General features: G+C 35.0%; 1 protein-coding gene across 2 annotated transcripts in view; it reads right to left on the minus strand.

The window, feature by feature from the left end:
* Positions 1-21,195, minus strand: part of LOC150100788 (enoyl-[acyl-carrier-protein] reductase, mitochondrial) — a 57,304-nt gene that overhangs the window by 32,791 nt on the left and 3,318 nt on the right. For both annotated transcript variants that reach the window (XM_090401557.1, XM_090401558.1), the window contains exons 2-3: positions 18,406-18,666; positions 15,607-15,717 (exon numbers count right to left, since the gene is read on the minus strand). In XM_090401557.1, coding sequence (XP_090257683.1) covers positions 15,607-15,717; positions 18,406-18,666 — 372 coding nt within the window. The remainder of the gene's footprint in view (positions 1-15,606; positions 15,718-18,405; positions 18,667-21,195) is intronic.

The raw sequence follows: 21,195 nt of genomic DNA on the forward strand, positions 1-21,195 counted from the left end.
AATAATTGAACATACAGGCCACATGCCATGTAAGTATGGTCAACCTATTATGGGCCGCCAAAAATGCACGTTTGGGTCACATGCAGCCTGCCGGTTGCTGACCCCTGAATTAGAGTATTAGAATATATAAGTACATTAGAGTATATAAGTACAAAATATAACCATGTTACTAAAATACATATAGAATATAAAGTTTACATATTTAAATAAAATTATACATATCATTTTTTTAAAGAAACTTGACAATGTTTTTCATTAACGAAATCTTCAAAATTTGGTTGAATTTGTTGAGCTGTAGTTTTTAATATTGCTTGCACATGCTGGTCTGTTAATCTTGATCTTTCTGAAGTTTTATTATTCTTTCAAGTTGAAAATAGTTGTTCGCATGAATATGTGCTACTGAAACATAGATAAAAGATGCCTAATTGCACATAACACATTGGGGTATCAATCGACTGATAAATAATTATAGAACTTTGGAATTCCAACATCCATATATTTTTGTTTCAATACAAAATCACACTGAATTTCAATTAATTCCAACTGTAAATTATCATCAACAGTTTCGACATTAATCGATAGAGGCGAAGTAAATAGGTGAAATTGATTTTCATATTTCTTAAAATCTAAAAATCTTCTTTCGAATTCATTTTCTAATAATTTAATTTGATTGGCATATTCTGAAAATTTCAATTTTGGTGATTTTTGTAATAATGATTGACATTCAAAATGGGATAAATATTCTTTTTGATGTTTTTGCCAAAATAATAATTTCTTTGAAAATGTTAATATTATCAAATACAGGTAACCCTCGTATAACGCGGTACTTATGCAATGCGGTTTCGATATAACGCGGTCTACAAATTGTAACATCCCTTGTTCAACGTGGTTTCGATATAACGCAGGCTACAATTTCTAGTAACTCTTTATCTATTTATTTTTTCATATTTTTCACTGCGGGACTTAAAAAATCAAATTTTATCTTCGTTAAATTTATGTCTGCCCGTATTGCGCAAGTAGTTTCAGATTCTATTTTTATCGAATAGCATCTGAAACTTTTTTTTATAAGTATTGAATTTAGTTTTATTGCATCACTGAATAAGGTACTGTAACAGAGGCTTTTGCAGTCTGTGTCATTCTCAACAAATAGTGCAATTAGAGACAGATGGAATAAAAACGGCGCTAAGTAATAAATCACATGTCTCCTCTCACAGAAACTATGCTGTATAGACTTAAGCAAAACCATATGTTGCACTGAAACACAGTATCTAACTAAAAACTATTGTCCAATTTTTCAATTATGAAATAAGTGTTTGTTTTATTGCATTTGAAATTCTCGATGTCAGCATGACAGATCACAAAAGCTAACTTAAAATAAAAGACTACCAAGAATTGAAACATGCCATATAATGAATGTGTGAGTTTGCCGGCCACCTCAAACGCAAACAAGAAGCCATAAAATTCAACCAAGGGTTGAAACGTTTGTGTGAGTTGAGCCAGTTAGTAATGAGAAGTTCCATTGGAACGATAAATGATACCCTGTTGTGAATGTGTTAAAACTAATAGTGAATGTTGTTATGACAGTTTCAGATGTTATGGAATTCGAATGAAGAGAATTAGCATTTCAACTCAACACTTGTCGGTTGCTTTTGTCTTTGGGTTGCACGATCTTTTGTTAATACTGCACTAATCATATGCACGTCTTTATAGCTGCTGTCTTGTGTAAAACAAAATTCAGCTTGTATGTATTGTAACAATTAAAAAAAACCTTGAATAATTTATAAGCGTATAAAAGGATATCACCTGTAAATCATTGACATGCCACCTCTGGCACGGGTGTCATAAGTTCACCATCTAAGGTTTACTGTATAAAGTGTTTATTGTTGAAAACTGTCTTTGTTTTCTGCCAGGAAAGTGCATTTAAAATCATAAGTGTGTTATCTCAAGCTGAGCAGTTTATTTTCTGGTAAGTTACATACATATGAGAATTATACAAATGATATCCAAGAGATTTCAAGTGGTGAAGATCTCCGGTCACTTAAAGAACATCTACGAAATGTTATTTCTGAAGACAGTGATGACGATTAAAATATGCGCTTTATTTTATTGTGTCTAAAACATTTATGCATTATGCGCAATGAAATTTATGTACAATTTGTAATTTTTATAATTTTATATTATGTATTTGTCTCATAATTTATGTTTTCTTAACTTATATGAATTACCTGAATTAAATAAAAATATTGTTTTTGTTGGATATGTCATTGTTGTTTATATAATTTAAAAAAAAACGATTTCGGAACCTAACCCTACTTTTTCTATGTGATCTAAGTCTCGTATAACGTGATTAACTGAAGAAGCCAGGTCCTTTATCCATGGATCATTTTTAAATATTTCACATTCATAATTTTTCGATTCTAAATAATGGTAATTTTGTCCAGCAATTCAAAGAATTGATTTAAAACTTTATGACTGGAAAGACATCTAATTTTTGTATGATAAGGTAGATCGCTATATTCACTTTCTATATCTTCTAGAAAGTTACTAAATTGGCAATGATTAAGCCCAGGTGCACGAATATAATTTACAATTTTGCAGACATTTAGGACATGTCCAATATTTAAAACTTTGGAGCATAGTGTTTGCTGATGAATAATGCAATGAAAATGTTGAAAATTATTATTACCTTGTTCTTAGCATTTTTCTTTTAAATTTGTAACAACACCAGTCATGGCAGGAGCACCATCAGTTGCAAGACAAACTAGCTTTTTTAACAGTAAATTGTATTCATTCAAAACTTCCATAAGGGCATCAAAAATATCAAATCCAGTGGTTGTATTGTGCATAGGAATAATTTCTAGAAGTTCTTCACTTACTTTTAAGTTCATATCACATTCATGAATAAAAACAGCCAGCTGAGCAATATCCCATACATCTGTATTTTCATCAACTGCAAGGGAATGGGTCTGAAATGTTGGAATTATTGATTTTAGTTGATTCCTTAAGTTCCTGGCTATATCATCAATTCTGCTAGCAATGGTATTTCGAGATAAGCTTATATTTTTAAATTTCTTTAATTGATCAGGACTTCAACTGCTTTAATAATACATTCGTGGATAAATTTCTCTTCAGTGAATGGTTTCGACTTGCAATTAAATGTGATAACAAATAACTGGTTTACTGTAAGTTTTAAAAGAGGTATACCGTGAGTAGACATATCGATACAAAATTAACAACAGAAAAAACTTACGTACAAAGATTATTAATAGTATAATTTTCGTCTGTGTATCACAGGCATCTTCAGTACATTAAGCTCAAATTAAACAATAACTGACAATTCCAAAAAGCGCCACCTAAGTAGCTGGTGTAAGATAACTAAAGAGGTCAATAACTTTCCTAAAAATTAAAAAAATTAAAAAAAAAATTTAAAACAATAAAATAATAAAAAATAAAAATAAATAAATAAATAAATAAAATAAAAAAAATCAGTACAATAAAAAGTTAGGAAAGATTAGCTGATTTGTAAAGTACTATCTTCCATAAAGGGGATAGACGTAAGCCGTCTGATCTGTTTAAGTTAGGAGAATGAAGTAGAGTTTCACATGTTTCTTTATAAAGGCGTTCCATGAGAAACTGACTTTTGTGAAGTACTCTTGTCTTTCTCCAATGAACTCTGTGTCTAGTAAAGATGGCATGTTCTGCAAGTCCAGACTTTTCAGGTTTAAAGTATTCAATATAAGATTGGTGTTCTTCTAGCCGAATAGAGGCAGATCTTTCCGTTTGTCTGAAATAAGATAATCCACAAGAGCATGGAATCTGGTAGACACCTGATGCCTTGTACATAAGGGATAGTAATGCGCGTTATTTCTTCTGTGTTTGAAGAGGAAGACATGTTAAAATTACTCAAAGTTCTTTTAATGAAGCAATTCTTATAACCATTAGATAGAAAGGAAGAAGTTATATATTGTATTTCAGGCGAAAATTACACTATTAAATAATCTTTGTACATGAGTTTTTCCATTATTAATTTTGTATCGGTCTTTACTGTAGCTCTATTATCTTCAATAGGTTTGGTAAATACACTTTGTTGATTTTGAATTGTCAACTTTAATTCTGACAATTTATCTTCACAAAGTTTCACATATTTTTCATAGTTTTCTTTATGATTTGTATCGTAATGCCTTTTAATATTATATTCTTTGCAAAGTGCAATAGAGTTTCCACATATCAGGCATAATTTTTTTTTTCCCTTAATACAAAAATATTGTAACTCCCATTTTTCTTGAAAACTATGTTCTTCAATTAATCGTTTTTTATTCATACTGGTTGAAGGTTTAGACATTATTTTTATAAATTCTTTATTAACTATATAGAAAACACTAACTTTTTTACGACTTGAAAATTGCTAATGGCTAGCCTCTGATTGCGTGATCAGCGAATGTAGGTGTGTACGTAGACTTGCTTGTTAAAATTCAATATTTATGCAGTGGTGTAACAAGAATTTATGAAATGACAAATAGAACATTATAGAATCTTAAGTGAAAATGTTAATTTTTTAAATATGTTTATTTAATTCGGTGTTTTCAAAAGTTAAATAACCATATTGGTTACAAAGATTGGCGGGTCGCATGTTACTTATAGGCGGGCCTCATGCAACCCGCATGTTTGACATGTCTGCTTTAGAGCATTCTCCACTTTCGATGGTAGGATTATTAAAGCATCATGTCTTGAATTAGTGTGGGGCATTGTTATTAGGTAGTTATTGCTTTCAATCTTAAATGTTTCTTAGTAATGTTCCATCCATATTGCTTTTATCGCATTTGGATTTTCTGCGTCCTCACCCTGATGGTTGATCATTGTTAGAGGTCATGGTGAAAAGGTTTTTGTAATTTCTTTAATTGTGTTATGTAATATTTTTGAGTTATGGTGTTTATATGCCTGATTGCATTTTTCTGCTTTTTTGTTTAGCCAGTTTTCTTTTTTCTTCACATTTTTTTTAAATTTCAGATGTTATCCATTTATTATTGGGTCTCTTATAAATTCCTAAAGTTTCCCTTGCAGAGTTAATATTTCTTTTTTACCTGTTTTCCAAAGGTTTTCAGTCTCATCTATTTGAGTCCTATTTATTTCTTCAATTATCCTAATGTGTGGAGTTTATCAATTCTATTTCTTTTATAGTTGACTTTGAATTTTATCTGCATTGTTGCAGAGAGGAGTTCGTCGTCTGTATCAGTGGTGGTCAGTGAAATTTTAAGTGGGGGGTGCTGCCTTTACAAAATAAAATAAAAAAATTATTGTTTTCCTAATCAGTAACCAATTTATTAATAAATAAATTGAGATTTATTTATTAATAAATTGGTTGCTAAATGAGAAAAAAATAATTAATTTTTTTATTTGGTATAGGCAGCACCCCCCCCCCCCCCGACACACACACACTTAAAATTTCACCAGCTGCCACTGGTCTGTATCCAGTTCTAGGCTTTTGAGTGTTATTATTATGTTTTCGATTGAGGTTTTCCATTTATTTCTAATTTGGATATAATGTATACAATTTCGTATTTCTCTATCAGGTGAGGTCCAGGTGTAAAACTAAGTCTATGGTAAAACATTGTACTTAAGATGGCAAGGTCGTTTTCTCTGCAGAAATTGAGCATAGTTTCTCCCCTTTCATTTTTGGTTCCAATTCCAAATTTCCCCATTATATCTTTTAGCTCTTCTCTGAAATTTCCGATCTTAGCATTGAAATCTCCGATTATGAATAAGATGTCTCTGGAGTTAGTATTATCTATTTCTTTTTGGAGATCATTGTAGAATAGTTCGATGTCTTCTTCATTGTGACTTGCATCTGGTGTGTAAATCTGAATAACCTTTATGTGTAATCCTTTTTCTTTGGCTTTTAGTCTAATTCCTATTATTCTGGATGAGATAGGCTTGAAATCTGTAATACTTGCAGTAAGATTTTGTTTTATTAGAATTGCAACGCCTTCTCTATGTACATTGTCTCTTCTTCCTGAATAGAATAATTGCCTTCTGGCATGTTTAGGCATCCTCCTGTCCAGTAAGTTTCTGAGATTCCTATAATATTCCACTTTATCCTTTTCAGATTTCCTTGTAGAATTTGGGAGTTTTCCTGCTTTGTATAGAGATCTGATATTTATAGTAGCTATATACTTATCACGTTTTGCTGACCACATAGACGATTTCTCACCAACACTATGTGAGGCTTGTGCTGATGCGTCGGCTTCCCCATACGCGACAGTATGAGATGTACTCCCAGTAGTCATGTAATCCATGGAAGTTTTTGCCATTTTAGTGTGGCCAGTTTGCCATTCTTCTGTCACACCCTTTGGTCCATGGCTCCTTATTCTTTATTCAGAGCAACCCGTTGAGACTTCCCTCATCCACCACCCAAGGGATGCACCTGGCAGGAGTCTTCTATCAAACTTTTTAATGCAAATTATTCTATTACTTGTCAGCACTCCAATATTGTCATATTTAACAATTTGGTCATCTAAGGGACTTTTAACTGAATTGATCCATCTAAATCTGGTCTTGGAATGGTCTGGATCACTTTCCTGCCATCTTGGCATCAAACACCTGTTTGCTAACATTTCCTCTCACAGGCTGGAGAACATGTCAGCTGCCTGCTCTAATGACTCATAAATTCCTCCACTTCTTCCTTAGAAGAACCTTCTGTGAGACCATAGGCAGAAATAAGTTTCATTGTTCATTTCTCTATTTTGAAATTTGCCAATATAATTCTACTTAAATTTACCTTCCAATCAAGAAGTTTACCTGCATGTTTGGTGTAGAATGGCATCACAACTCCTTCTGTCTCTGACCATAATAGCCTGAATATAACATCCTTTTGGTACTTTTTTTTTTGGTTGTGATTCTTTTGTTCTTCTTTTAGGTGTTAAGTTGGAGTTTGTTCCAGTAGCTTACTTTTTACTGCTTGCCCTGGTTCCCTGACAAAAATAACACGGGCCCTTGTTTAACTGAACAATGTCCCAGCCAGCAAGAAACTCATCATGTTGTACTGTCATCTGTATTTCTGGTTTAAGCCAACAGATAGTACAGTTTTATAGGCCCAAATTGCCAGCCCATCATCCTTATTTGTTCAATACCTAGTTGCATACCTACTGACAGGATAAACCACAAAAGGTGAGGATTGGACATTAGGAGCCCTAGTCAGTTCTTTACATTTTTTAAAGGCAATGTAAAGATCTCCTCTTTGTTATCTGGCTTTGAACCTTAAGTGACCAATCAGATAAAAGTTGGATTAGAATATATATCTGTTACTACATCATTACATATTAATAACAGGATGCCTCTGCCAACCTTAGTGATTAGTACTCCTTAAGGATTCTACCACATACAGACATATACAGTCTAACTCCATTACTAGTCAAATTGACCTATTAATAGATAACAGGATATGATTATGACTTGGAACTGGGTTCAGCTGTCCAAATTCCTGCTTTAATAACACTCATATCACTATACTAACCAAGTGGCATACATTTTTCACCAATGATAACTTTTCCTAATAGATAAGGATGTGGATGCTTGGAGTGCGTTTGAGGAAAGAGAGGAGTTGTATGCGAGAGACCGTTTACATTTGAATGAGGAAGGGCGTAGGCATCTGGAGAGATTGCTGTTCTGAACGAGTCAGTGTGTCCCAGGGAGGATGATAGCAGGGGTGGCCTCTTGTGGGAATGGATACTTGGGAGAAGGGAGACAATGTCAGGTAACACTGAGCCCAGTGGAGTCTAGAAGGGATAAGGCTGGGTATAGAAACAATGGCATTTATATGCTGTATACTAATGCCAGGAGTATCCGGAATAAGGGAGAGGAATTGGTGGCGCAGATAGCATCAGCCTGGCCAAAAATTATTGCAATCACTGAGACGTGGTTGACAGAAGAGGATATAAAAACAGGAATAGAAGTCGCTGGGTATAGCATTTTTCGTCAGGATAGGAGGGGAAAGCGTGGTGGTGGGGTGCTGCTTATGATAAGTGATGACCTATGTCCTCTAAGAGTGGAGAATTTGGAAGGAAGTGAGACAAATGATTTTGAGAGCGTATGGTGTGAGCTAGAGGTAGGCAAGACAGGATATTTAGTGGGGTGTTGCTACAGACCCAGGAGCACAGAGGATGGGGACCAGGAGATGTTTAGACAGCTAAGTTTGGCAAGTGCAAGAAGAATGATTGTTATGGGAGATTTTAACTTCAGTAGTATAAATTGGAGAGAGGAACATGCATGTAACAATAGGGGAATGGAATTTCTAGAATTCTTGAGGGACAAATGTCTTAGGCAACATGTAACAGAGGGAACAAGAGGTTCAAAAATTTTGGATTTGGTTATAGCATCAGAAGAGTTGATAATAACTGAGTTGACGTCTCTCCCACCAGTTGGAGAGAGTGACCATATGGTGTTGACATGGAAAATGAATAGACATGCAGGAGTATCAAAGAGACGGGAACTTATGTGGAATTATAAGGCAGGTGATTATAATAGTCTTAGACGTCAACTTCGGGAAGTTTCATGGAGGGAGGAATTGGACGGCCGGGATATCACCAGTGCGTGGGAAATTGTGAAAGAATATTTGTTATCAGCAATGGTAAGTTGTATACCACGAGTGAAGAAGAGGGCGCAATTTGGAGTAAAGTGGATGACAAACAACATTAAACAGGAACTGCATGCGAAAAAGAGGCTATGGAAGAGATATAAGGAGACAGGTGAAGAGAGGATGGGTGAAGAATATAAGACACAGGCCAGAAGAGTGACTCGTGTGGTAAGGAAAGCGAAACTGGAATATGAGAGGAGATTGGCCCTAAGATCCAAAGAAAATCCTAGGGAATTTTTTAGCTATGTGGCCAGTAGGAGGAGAAATGACTGTGGAAGAATGATATTGTGGGATAAAAATGGGAATAGAGTGACTGATGCAGAGGACATAGTGGAATTGTTCAATGAACACTTTATTGGAGTATTTCATCCTAGAGGAGTCAGTTTTAATGCTAGAGGGATAGGACTGGTACGAGGTCTGGAGGTACAGGAGGAGAGTGTGTTTCAGATACTGAGTACTCTGGATGTCAGTAAAGCTGTGGGACTGGATGGTATTTCGCCACGAGTTTTGAGAGAATGTGCTAGCGAATTGACAATACCTTTAACGTGGCTTTACAATGAAAGTCTGGCTTTGGCAAAGGTGTCCAGGGAATGAAAGGAAGGTAAGATAGTGCCATTGCATAAGGGTGGTAACAGACTGGACGTATCTAATTATAGGCCAGTCTGTGTGTCATCAGTAGTTGTTAAGATCTTGGAGAAAGTAGTGAGGGACCGTGTACAGCATTGGGCAGATGAGGGTAATGTTATCTGTGAGAATCAACATGGATTTGTGAAAGGACGCTCTTGTTTTAGCAATATGCTAGCCTTTTATAATAAAGTTACAAGAGCATTAGATGAGGGAAAGGCATATACTGCAATTTTCTTAGACTTGGCGAAGGCATTTGACAGGGTGCCACATGATAAGCTGATATTTAAGTTGCAGCACATGGGTCTGGATGTCAGATTGGTCAACTGGATTCAGGATTGGCTGTCTGATAGGTATCAGAGAGTTGTGTATGGTGGAGCAGTTTCCAGGAGGCAGAGGGTTACAAGTGGGGTCCCACAGGGCTCAGTACTAGGACCTATATTGTTTAACCTTTATATCAATGACATAGCCAGTGGATTGCAGGGGGATATTCAGTTGTTTGCGGATGATGCGAAGCTGGGAAGGATTATTAGTAATAGCGCAGATGTGGTAGCCCTGCAAGAGGATTTAAATAAGCTAGATAGATGGGCAAATGAATGGGGGTTTCAGTTTAATGCAGCAAAATGTAAGGTCTTGAGGTTTGGGAAACATCGATGGGATGCTGCATACTCTATGGGAGGAGTTATACTGGAGGAAGTAGGGGAGACAAGAGATCTGGGGTTGATGATTGATAGAAACCTGAAGTTTAGGGGACATATTGCAAAGGTGGTGAAGGTAACACAGAGGATTGCTGCTATTATGAGAAGGACACTGACCTGCAGAGATAAGAGGGTTATCATTCCATTGTATAAGTCTCTGATCAGACCACACTTGGACTATTGTTCTCAGATTTGGTCCCCAGGATTTGAAGGGGATAAATTAACTGTGGAAAGGATACAAAGACGGATGACAAAGATGGTTTCAGGACTGTACAATGATAGTTATGAGGATCGGCTGAGAGAATGTGGACTGCAGAGTTTGGCGGATAGAAGAAGGAGAGGTGATATGATTGAGACTTTTAAACTGTTGAGAGGTGGTTACAGGGTTGACACTGGGGAGTTCTTTCGCTTGGTTGATCAGCGGGAAGGAGTGATGACAAGAGGCCATCCCTGGAAGTTACGAAAGGAAACTGTGAGAAGAGGGTAAGGAGTGGTTTCTTTGTGTGGAGGGTGGTTGAGCCGTGGAATGCATTGCCTGATGGAGTGGTGGGAGCGAGAACGGTCAGTGACTTTAAAGAGTGGTATGATAAACTTTGTGTTTCTCAGGGGGGGACCTCCCCTCGATGAGTCTTGACAGACTTTATGTCTTAGGAAGGACCTCCCTCGATGAGTCTTTTGACTCCTTGGAGGCCTGAATAATAATAATAATAATAATAAATAATAATAATAAAGATATTCATTCTCCATTAAGTCTGTATTCAGAAATGTCTATAAACCGAAATTGTCAATCCTTCGGTTTACAGACATTTCTGAATAAAAGCAGTTTTGCCACATGACACTACACAATCAATTATCACTACAACTAATACTATTATAACAAGCTCACTCAGAACTCCATAGGCACAGTGCAATTCTACAGAAATTCACTAAACTATCCTCTATAATAAACTATTCTTGGTCCATACAAGTTTGCTGTAAGTGAGAGTTGACTGTAGCATTCACTGCCTCCTCTGCATACAGTAAGTATGAGAGGCTTTTGAAAGTATATTCAAAAGTCTCTCCTATTGATTGGAATGGGTTCCAGTACTGAACTGCAAGAACTCCAAGGTTAGAACAGAATAAATTACCTTTGTCAGAGAGAAAAAAAATAAAAGAAATATAAAAAAAAAAACATATGCATGAATAACCAAAAAAGCAAATTAGTAAAACAAAAAAAAAAGATCACTTCATAAGATGATGAAAAAAAAAAAACACCTAGTTGTGCAACGTAAGTCACATTTCAAATCCAAGTGATTGATTGCTGTTGGAAGCAACTAAGTATTACAGAATCCTAATAACTGCAACAGAACTAATGATTTTTACACTAAGAAATTTCAGAAACACACACCACAACTGGCCAATAATAACTATAAAAGATCACTGTGAGAGATGCAACTGACATTTGCTGCCTCATGCACATGATAACTGTCCTTGGTCTGCAGCTCGTCTTTGCTAAAGGTGTACTATTCAATTGTCTAGATAAGGCTAACATGAGTTGGTGAAATATCAAAATATAAATATTTTATTATTATCATTAACATTATTGCCAGAGACATATAGGGAGTCAGAAGACTAACTGAGGGAGGCAACATATCAGCCACACCAGCTACCTTTTCTTGAATTCATTCATATTACCTGCACTCATCATCTCCAAAGGCAAGCCATTCCAATCACACACTGCTCTATGAGTGAAATCTAGCTCTTACCCCCACTGCATTCATTCTCAGCGCTTTCGTGAATGGCCATACTGGATGAAAAGCACAATATTATCTACCCAGTTATTACATTTAACTGGCAAAATTATATGAACTAAATTAGTTAATTATTATCTCTAGATGTGTGTGTTCTCCAATGAACATCAGGATGAGTAATAATCAGTGTCTGAGCATCCATACCAGAGAAGATGAAACCAAAGTCCAGTGGACTGAGTGGAAAAAAAAAAAAAGCATAATGGACTAAAAACAAAATGACTTTTATTATTTATTTGACATGTCCAAGACTCATCAAGAGAGGGCACCTACTCTACAACTCTCCGTCTTCACCAACTACTACACCAAACTGCTACTATCATCATCATCTACACCAGGAGTCGGCAACCGGTGGCCTGCATGCGGGCTCAAACGTGCATTTTTGGCGGCCCATAAAAGTTGACCATACTTACTTGACATGTGGCCTGTAAAATTTTGTCATCAAGAAAAGATTTTTCTTTTCTTGATGACATTCAAGTTATGGACATTCAAGAGGATGTTATCTATTACTCAACTGTTGGATGGTTAAGTATAGGTGATGTGCTAAAAAGATTTTTTAATTTACGTGAAGAAATAGATATTTTCATGATGGTGTAACAATAATCATATTAAAAAATTCTGAATATTTTTACGTATTAATTTTGCTTGTTAGTTTTTGTTTTCATACACGCAGTGTCTGCACTTGTGATGTGCTCGTTATGAAAATATTATGTTAGAAGTAATATGTAAGGAAGTAAAAATATTGAAGTACTTACTTAATTGATTATTTGTATTATTTATAAGAAAGTTTGTTGTATTTTTAAATGTTGAATTTTGTGTTTATGAAAGACTTTCTTCAGTGCTGGTGGATACAGCGAGTCAGCCATATTATTACAATGCGTAGTTTCTGACGTTGTTGAAGTGCGCATGCTCCCGGAGTGAACTTGATGTTTGATTGACAGCTGACAAGAAAGCGTTGCGTATCCAAGTTACAGTGGTAAACAAGAGAGCATTCGAAAAGTTTTTTAGAACACTGGCCGAGGAATATTCAAGTTGGGAGGAACTTGATTTTTTTGTGTGCGGCAGTTAAAAGGAAATTTCATATTGTATTCCGAAAAAGGAATAGTGGAAATAATATGTTTCAAGAAGGAATAAGTACAGAAGAAAAAGGAAATCTTGAAACTAAGTTTTATAAACTGGCCGAGGAATATTCAAGTTGGGAGGAACTTGATTTTTTGTGTGCGGCAGTTAAAAGGAAATTTTATATTGTATTCCGAAAAAGGAATAGTGGAAATAATATGTTTCAAGAAGGAATAAGTACAGAAGAAAAAGGAAATCTTGAAACTAAGTTTTTATAAACTGGCCAAGATATATTCAAGTAGGAAGGAACTTGAATTTTTTTGTGTGCGGCAGTCAAAAGGAAATTTCATATTGTATTCCGAAAAAGGAATAGTGGAAATAATATGTTTCAAGAAGGAATAAGTAAAGAAGAAGGAAATCTTGAAACTAAGTTTTTATAAACTGGCCAAGATATATTCAAGTAGGAAGGAACTTGATTTTGTTTTGTGTGAGGCAGTAAAAAGGAATTTTAAAGGATCCTAAAAAATGAAGTACAGAACCTTGTAACTTCTGGAAAGAGCCTTAACAGGAAGAGAATAAGACTATGAACATTTTTTTTGTGATTGTAAAAGAAAAAGTGTTTTGTCTTAAGAGTAAGTTTATATTTTTTTTAATAAGGCCTTGGATCCATATAATCTGTATTTGTAGTTATGTATTTTTACTAGAAGTGTATATATATTGTTTTAAGTTTTATTAAATGTGTTTATTTTGTACTTGGTGTTGAGTCAATGATTAGTTGGATTCTGAAAGAGTGAGTTAAAGTCATTGCACCAATTGGAGTGAACTCTTTGTGCAAATATAATAACATATAGGGACACTCGGAGTCAAAAATAAAAATAATTGTTAGTAAATGAAATATTATTTATAATACATATATAAATATTAACAATGGCGCAGTCAGCCTATAGGATAATTCATTGAATATTAACAATGGAACACGAAAATACTTCCCATAACTATCAGATAAAAAATGGATTATGTCTCTTGCATTTACGGTAGATATTACAACTACCATAATGAACTTAATTTGACCCTGCAGAGCCAAGGTAAATTACTAGCAGAACTGTTTTCTGACATAAAAGCTTTTTAAGGCAAACTATGTCTGTTGAAGAAATATATGATGGAAGAAAATCTACATCATTATAATATGTTGCAAATCTGCATCTACAGTTAGATGGAAAACACAAAAGGAAACTTTTGTTGGTATTAATGAAGATTTACAAACGGAATTTTCAATAAGATTTGTGGATTTTCATAAAAATAGCATGGAGGTGCGATTATTTTTGCACCCTTTTAATGTCGACATTGATGACATACCAAACCGACTATAGATGAAAGTTTTGGAATTACAACACAATGAAACATTAAAAAATGCATTTTCGTAGAAAATATCCAAAAATTTTATCGATGCTTAGAAAAATGTGAAGGTTTAATCATTTTCGCAAAGAAGATGATAGTCGCATTTGGAAGCACATATATATATGCAAACAAGTATATTCTGCCATGCATTTTAGAAAAAAAAAAAAAAAGAAAGAAATTTTCTTCTCAACTGACTGATGAACATTTACATGCTACGATTCGAATTTTCACCTTAGATTATCAAGTGGATCTTGGTAATTTGGCTAAGGGAAAATAATCACAAAAGTCACATTAAGCAGAGAGACACACATATTGTGATGCATAAACTATATTACTTTGTGTGATAATGTGTGATAATACGTGATTGATTTTTACGTGATAATAATTTTTCACCGAGTTTCATTTTCATTGTTTCATATCTCGTACTTTAAATATTTCTGTGTGTTTTAAGATTGATATAATAAAAATTGATAACTTAAGTATTTTTTTCACTCACTATTTTCTATTAATTAAATGCTTGCGACCCAATTATTAAAAATAAAAGTTGAATGTGGCCCGCGAGTCTGAAAAGGTTGCCGATCCCTGATCTACACCAATGCCATCTAATGCCCACCACCACAACTAGTATTTTTTTTTGTCGTAAATTGCATGTGCGTGTGTGTTCTAAAGGCCAATTTATCTGTATGCAGGATGAAAAATCTGAGTTTCTGGGAGAAAAACCCTGCTACCTCCATATGAGATTAGCTAACTCAACTTCAGTTGGAAAAAGTCCATATAAAGATTCCTCTCATTGTGACGAGAATCGAACTTAGGCCTTTTCCAATCAAAGGGTGTAATGCAATGTCATTCTTCCAATTGCACTATGGAGGTGATTTAAGAGCTTTCCTGAAAAGAAAATGAAATTCTTACTCACTTCAAGAACTGCTGTTATTTTAATATTTCTTTAAAATGTTCTGTATTTTATTATAACTTGTAAATATTTCAGCCCACAGAAATCGGCTCTTCAGAACACATGCAATTTACAGACAAAACAATATTTGTTGTGGTGGTGGGCAGTAGATGGCATTGATGTAGACGATTGGTAATAGAGGTTTGATGTAATGGTGAAGACAGAGAGTTGTGCAGTAAGTATCTTCCTGCGATAAGTCTACAAACTCCTTGGAGGTGTCACGAATAATAATAATAATAATAATAATATGAATTTAATACTTATATGCTCCTTAGCTGCCTTCCACTTCATAATAATGTGAAGCTGTAAATCTTATTAGAGAACATTTCTGCAATGAGATTTACTTTCTTTAAAAATAACTTAAAATCTTTAAGATTTATATAGTGTTGCATGCTACACAATATTGAAACAACCGATTACATAAAAACTAGACATGTAAACATACTTAAAAGATCATTCTACCTCCATGAGTTCTTTTTCATCACATACTGCATGAGTTTTCCATGTTCCTAAACCAGAAAATGCTGGGAGAACCCAAGAACCAATTGTTAAACGTTTCACTTGTGCTCCTACCTGCAATAATAATAGGAACATAATCTGATATTAGTAAGATTCATATGAGTTCACCTCTTCCCATATTAAACTTAAGTTATACAAAATTGCAATTATACAGAAACTGATGATGTTTGAAAGGGGAAACAATACACTTAAACCCTTTTTATTGGGTGAGGTTAAAAATGTATCCAACTTTAGCACAAACAAAGAAAAAAGAGCATTATTTATTTTATTTTTTTTTAACTTCAGTTTATTTAACTAAAAATGGAGAACGTATTAGTTAGTTATATACTGTATAATACAGGTCAACATCACTTGAAAACTAAAATCTCACGCATGCGCACACACACTAATATAAAATTATGAAAACCTAACTCATAGCACTTGTACATCTTTACCTGAATGCTTTGTTTAGCATGTAAAAAAAAATCAATTATGATTGATTCTTTATCTTACGTATATCAACTGATGTAGATAACAGCATTAACAAGTACCTTACATGCTGCACATTGCAATGGGAGAATTGACATCATTATTAAGAGAGACCTCCAGGAAGTCAGGTGTTCATTCAGGGAGGGAGGATGGATGGGCACGCACACACATGCACTAGCTATCATACCTTTTGTTGAATTCACTCATACTACCTGCACTCACCACCTCTAAAGGTGATTCATCCCAATTACATATCACTCCATGAAAGAAAACTCTAGTTCTCACCCCTTTCTTGATGGCATTCGTTCTCAATTCATCCCAATTACATATCACTCCATGAAAGAAAACTCTAGTTCTCACCCCTTTCTTGATGGCATTCGTTCTCAATTTAAATGAATACTTTATTGTCCACTCCCCACCCTCCATAAAATTAAAAACTTCCATCTACTGGTATCCTATATGATCTTTCAGAAATTTTGCAAATCTCAATCATATTTCTCCTGTTTACTAGTATCTCTTTTGAATCCACAAATTCTCAATCTGTCTTCATAACCTGTATTCTACAATCCAGATATAACACTCTCCACTGTATCAGCATCACCATGGAAACCAAGAGATAAGACCTCTACACAATAATTAAAGTGAGATCATATCAAGGTCTTGTAAAGAGATTATTAATGACTTTCTTATCCTTATATGTTAAGGTTCATTTCAGCATAATTATGCTCTGAGTTGCATTTGCATAGCAACCACATTCCTGGTTACACTGCCTATCTTTGCATCATCAGCAAATAGCCAAGTCTCCTGTCAATTCTTTCCCAATGTCATTAAGATAAAGATTGAATAACAATGGACCAAGGACTTATCGCTGTGGCAAATCACTGGTCATCTTAAATCTTACAAACTCACATCCCCCAATAAACTACTTTTTGAGTGAGTCAGCCATCCTCTTATCCACAGTAATACTTTATAATCCAATTTCATATTTTTCAACTTATACAACAGTCTTCCATGCTATATCCTGTCAAAAGCTATAGCAAAGTCCAAAAGTATCATTATATATTCATTACCCTTGTCTAACTCAACATTAACATTATTATAACATGTGAGTTGCTCAAACATGACATTATCTTAATAAATCCATGCTGTTCATTGTCAAGTATAGATTTTCTGTCAACCCATTTCTGGATGGAAGCTCTTCAAAAATCTTCACCACCACCACTCCATAGATACTGATAGGTCAATAGTTCAACATATCAATCTTTGCACCACCCTTGTGCAATGGGATAATCATATATTCTTCCCACTTCTGTGAAACTTTTCCTGTTCTGAGACTAAAATTATAGAGCCTAGTCAAAGGGACAACTAGTTGAACTGAACCCTCTTCTAACATCTGTGCTGATATCCTATCAGCCCAATTGTCAAATTCTTATTCATTTTGTGCAACAAATCTAGTATCTCCTTCTCACATACGTGGATCATTTTAACTCTCAATCACTCAAACATACTCAGCCTCGACCATAAATGGCAATGCTATCGGCAAGATTTTTTTTTCCCTAAGTTAGTACATCTGTCCTAAGCATCCATGTGAAATTAATATTTTTAATAGAGTATAGTAAGTTATATAATATCCTTCAGCTTACTCACTAAGATTGAGAGTGATCTGAAGGATTACATAGTTTTTGGAGATAACCCTTTATTTATATAAGGATCTGCTGCAGTATCACTGGATTCTATTAGATGCTAGTCTACAGCATGGCCTTTATTGTTCAGTGGATGCTTTACCCCAGGAGATGAGCAGTTCTGCTTGGAGGTAGGATTTAACTGTCACTGAGTGGAACCACTGCTGAGTATGTTTGAGTGATCGAGAGTTAAAATGATCCTTAAGGTCACTCAATGAGGTTACAGTAATATGAGAGATAAAGGTCAAAATGAAACAAAGTATTGACCCATAATGCACAGCACTGCACATCTGTAAAGAAGTTTGCTTTGCATTATGGGATACTTAGACAACTGATATGGATGTGAAGTAATCAACTTCTGTGTAGTGACTCTTCATCATACATACAAGTAGCCTAGTCATGAAGACACTTCTTGCAATCAACAACCAAGCGAAAAAAACTTCCTACAACTTTTATGTGTGAAGTGTGAAAAAAAAAAAATCAATTAATTTTAATAAATTTCTAAAGATTTTAAAGATTTTATTTTGGTATAAACTAAATATCATAATATACTCCCAGGTACCAAGTCTTTAGTATTATTCATTTTACTTACCTTTGTAACTTTACCAACTCCTTCATTACCCCCAACTGCAGGAAGTGGAGGTTTTATTCCATATGTACCCTGAATCATGTTTATGTCTGCTGGATTCATAGGTGCAGCCAACATATCAATCATGACCTCTGATGGTCCCAAATCGCTTTTTAGGGGTGTCTCAACTTTCTGTACTACTTTCATAGGATCACCATATTCCTTATATATAAGGGCATAACTGATGCTTCTGATCAGCTGTTTCTTCACTGTTAGATGATGACACTAAAAAACAAATATGTGAATATATATTTAAATTATTGTAATAGCTTGAATATTGTTTATAATTTACTGTTTGATTTCCCAATTCATAGGTGATTATTTAAATTTTTAATCCATCATTCATAGCAGAATAAATTACAACATTCAAATCACATTTTTAAAAGTAAAACATATTCTCTTCTGAAATAAGATTCCTCTCTCATGCCAACCTTGCTTCTTTTTTTTTCATGGAAGTGGCAAAAATAAAAAGATTATTATACGGGTACATCCACAAGGGGTCTGTAAACTTATCACGGAAGGTCCTAACATTTCACTAAGCACTATCACATACACAATACTTGTCATGCTTTGCTTTGACTTCATTCACCAACAAACCATTCAAAACTGACTCTGGTAACCCATTACACTTCACCACTCTCTGAGCAAAAAAATCTAGTACTCGTGCCTTTGCTAAGAATTCTCACTCAATTTCCTGAAATGACCCCTATTTCTCCCAACACTAGCCATGTTCTGAAAAGTTCATTCCACATCAATTCTATAAACCACAAATCTTCTATCTATCCTTATAAGAGCATTCCACAGAGCTGCCATCATCTAGACCACTTTCCTCTTGATGCTCTTCACCTCCACATCCCTGAAACCACAATAGTCCAGAGGCGCTAAATCAAAGCCCTAATGAAGAAGAATAATAATCTCATATTTGCTTGTAAGCATGTTCTTCAATAACCACATAATCTTAGGAGTTATTTTAGTCACTTTTGCAACATATCCTGCAAACTTTAACTCACAATCCACTACCACCACCTTCACCCTAGCCTCATTAAATTTCCAGCAGCCCAGTTCCATCAATTTAATACACGACTAGTAATCTTTTCATCCCAATGCATAACCTTATGCTTTGCCACATTAAACTGACAGCTATTCTCTTTATCCATATTTATTAATCTATTTAAATTATCCTCCAAGATATCTACCTCATCCTTATTTGCTAATGCTCTACCCAGTTTTACATCATCAGCAAACAACAGAATATTCCTCCTCAGGTCATTTCCAATATCCTTAACATAAAAGTTAAATAGTGGTGGCCTGAGTGCAGAGCCTGTGGCACCCACTAGTCACGTGACCTCTCCTGGGTGGACTCCACTCCTCCACAAACTACTCCCTGTTGTCTATCAATCAGTTTTCCTCTTATAACCCCACCAGCTTCATATCCAAACTGATTTTCTCCAATTTATGCAAAAGAGTTCATTAAGTCCAGCATCATCAGGTAGTCATCTCCACCATCCCATCTAACTGAGTTGTTTACTTTACTTGTTAGTCATTACCTGAAAATTATTTAACGAGGCATGACCTACCCTTCACAAAACTATGCTGACACCCATACAGTATCCTATTCAACCCATTCCTAAATTTTACCTTTTACCAACTTCTCCAGTACCGTGGCTGCAACTCCTGAGATTCTGATCATTCAAAAATTTGCTACCCATCTTGGAATTGCCTTTATGCAATGGAACTATTTTTGCCTCTTTCCACACACTCCCTTGGGACCTTGTCAGAGGCAAGTCTCAAATTAAACAATCTGGTCAACTACCAATTTCCTAGCACAATCTCATATTACATAAGCTGATATCCCATCCAATCCCATATATTTATTTATGGTTGTATTTATATCAGGGTTTTGTAACATCAATCTTCACTGACCTCTTTTCCAAGTGAACTCCACATCTACAGCAGTGACTTCAAACTTTTCTGACTACAACCCACAATAAAAAATAAATTTTGCATATCTCGATCCAGCACCCACCCACACACACAATATATATGGCTGGAAGCGATACTCCAAGGGGATCAAGGTTGCACAGTACTAGGCAACTCAAGGAAAAGGTGGGGCAAGACCTATGCACTTTGCTGCCCTCCAAAAATCAGTTATTATTATTATTATTATCATCTTAACACCCCAGAGAGTCAAAAACTCATCTTCGAGGTCCGTGTCATGCACACAGCTCATAATACCATGCCATAAACACATTCAAATTCTCTGCAGAGGCCACACTCTCAGGCAATGCATTCTAATCATTCACAACTCTCCATGCAAAAACCCTGCTTCTTACTCACACCGTCCTTATACAGTTCCAGGGATGACCTCTTATTTTCCCCCAATCTCCAACATTTTATGAAAAACCTCTTCAACGTTAATCCTATAACAACCCCTTACCAACTTATATATCTCTATATCACCCCTCTTCCTCCTATCCACTAGAATCTGTAAATTGCATCTCTTCATTCTTTTGAAAACAAGGTGACCAAGTCTGCACAGTAGTCCACATATGAAACCAAAATCTCCTTACTTCTACAAGTCAGTGTGCTCCACATCATTCCCAGAATTTGTTGTGCTGTCCTCATAATTTTGGAAATTTGTCCTCTAAATTTTAGATCCTTATACACCATCATCCCAAGATCTCTTATTTCCTCCACCTCAAACAATATATTCCTACCAAGCCTAAGTTTTACATCCCATCTTTGTTTCTCAAA

This window comes from Typopeltis vanoorti, chromosome 12 (assembly GCF_054136105.1).
Source record: "Typopeltis vanoorti isolate ZY-2024b chromosome 12, IOZ_Tvanoo_1.0, whole genome shotgun sequence".
Classification (NCBI taxonomy): domain Eukaryota; kingdom Metazoa; phylum Arthropoda; class Arachnida; order Uropygi; family Thelyphonidae; genus Typopeltis; species Typopeltis vanoorti.